The sequence below is a fragment of the Sinocyclocheilus grahami genome, unplaced genomic scaffold, assembly GCF_001515645.1.
Source record: "Sinocyclocheilus grahami isolate Dianchi unplaced genomic scaffold, SAMN03320097.WGS_v1.1 scaffold10435.1, whole genome shotgun sequence".
In the NCBI taxonomy this organism is placed as follows: Eukaryota; Metazoa; Chordata; class Actinopteri; order Cypriniformes; family Cyprinidae; genus Sinocyclocheilus; species Sinocyclocheilus grahami.
This window is the reverse complement of record NW_015513230.1, coordinates 1677-3150: the sequence shown is the minus strand read 5'-3', so window position 1 is coordinate 3150 and position 1474 is coordinate 1677. Positions and strand designations below refer to the sequence as shown.

Genomic DNA, 1474 nt, shown 5'->3' with positions numbered 1-1474 from the left:
ATTAGAACGATGTAAATACAGCATAAGCAGGTTAGTCAAAACTACTGTGAAAACACTTATAAACATGTCGTCACATCAGAATCAAACATGTGATTTTAAACGCAAGTGAGACTACAGAAGTAAAAGAGAAGCAGACAGCGTTTGGCTTTGGAGTTTTATTTTTATTCACATTTCAAAGGTCACGAATGAACAAAGTCGTGTCTGCTGTCTTGCGGGTTTCTGTTGGATTCGTGAAAAAGACAAGCATCCATTTCATATAAAAATCAAATCTGTAAAAAAGTCTGCTTGACAGAGGCCGTGGCATATTTCAAAGGCGTGTTTATACGCTAAAAACATCAGAAAACTGATTTAATCAGCTTCGTCATGAACACAAACGAAAGCAAACTCATAATAAACATGAACAGAAAAAGATTTTAAAAGATCTCAGGCACTGCGGATGTGTATTAGTTAAAACTGGTGAAAGAATAAGAACCTGTTGTCTGGAATAAAATGCATTAGTTTAATATAATTATGTTGGATTTATGTGCAAGAAAGCTAGGTCCTTAGTGTTTAGATAAAAGTGAAAGAAAAAGCAAAAATCATCAGCTCATAAGAAAATTATTTCCATGGAAGACTTGAGTCATTCTCACACACAAATACAGACACCTTCTCATTACTCACCTCATAATCATGTATAAAACCAGATACTCGTCGTCCGGCTGCTCAAATCTGTAGCGTCCGTCTCTACGACACTTAAAGTCTGTGCACAGCACAAAGCTTCTACAGCACTGCAGATCATTTCTGAGTGCGTTTTCAGTGAACGTAGGTGATTTTTTGGCTGTGTGTGTTTGTGTCTCTCATTGGTACTGCAGGTAGTTCTTGAGCGTCTGTGGCAGTGGCAGAGACTGGATGTGATGGATTCGGTGGCGTCCCAGAGCCTGTCGTGCCGCCCTCCTGCACAGCTCCATCAGCGGCAGGGGTTCAGCTACGGGACAGAGCAGAGGTCAGTTAGGGTCCAGGGTCAAAGACCTCAAGCGATCATGTGAAAACACTCATTAGGACTTCAAAGACCAGCAATGATCCTTGATAAGCTGAATGATTCATGATGTTGCAAACGAACGGTTAAACATCTACAATCTGTTAAACTACAATTTACTTTTGAAATATAGTGTTGAAAATGATGACAAAGCATTGTGAGACATTAGTGGAACTTAAGAACTGACTTTAAACACTACCTGTTGAAGGTTAAGGGTCAGTGTGATTATTTAAAAAAAAAAAAAAACTTTTATTCAGGAAGGATGCATTAAAATGATCAAACGTGACAGTGTTTTATAGTTACAAAAGATTTCTATTCCACATAAATGCTCTTCGTTTGAACTGAAATAAAAGTATCCATTTCCACAAAAATATTAAGAAGCAAAAACGGTTTTCAACATTGATCACAATAAGAAAATCAGTATATTAGAATGATTTCTGAAGGATCATGTAACACTGA

At 37.4% G+C, this 1474-nt stretch overlaps 1 protein-coding gene across 1 annotated transcript in view; it reads right to left on the bottom strand.

Annotated features, from left to right (window-relative positions):
* Positions 1 to 140: 140 nt before the first annotated feature.
* The window catches only part of LOC107578477 (SPRY domain-containing SOCS box protein 4-like), a 3004-nt gene continuing 1670 nt past the window's right edge, over positions 141 to 1474 (bottom strand). The window contains exon 2 of the mRNA XM_016264430.1: positions 141 to 976. Coding sequence (XP_016119916.1) covers positions 837 to 976 — 140 coding nt within the window. The 3' untranslated portion in view covers positions 141 to 836. The remainder of the gene's footprint in view (positions 977 to 1474) is intronic.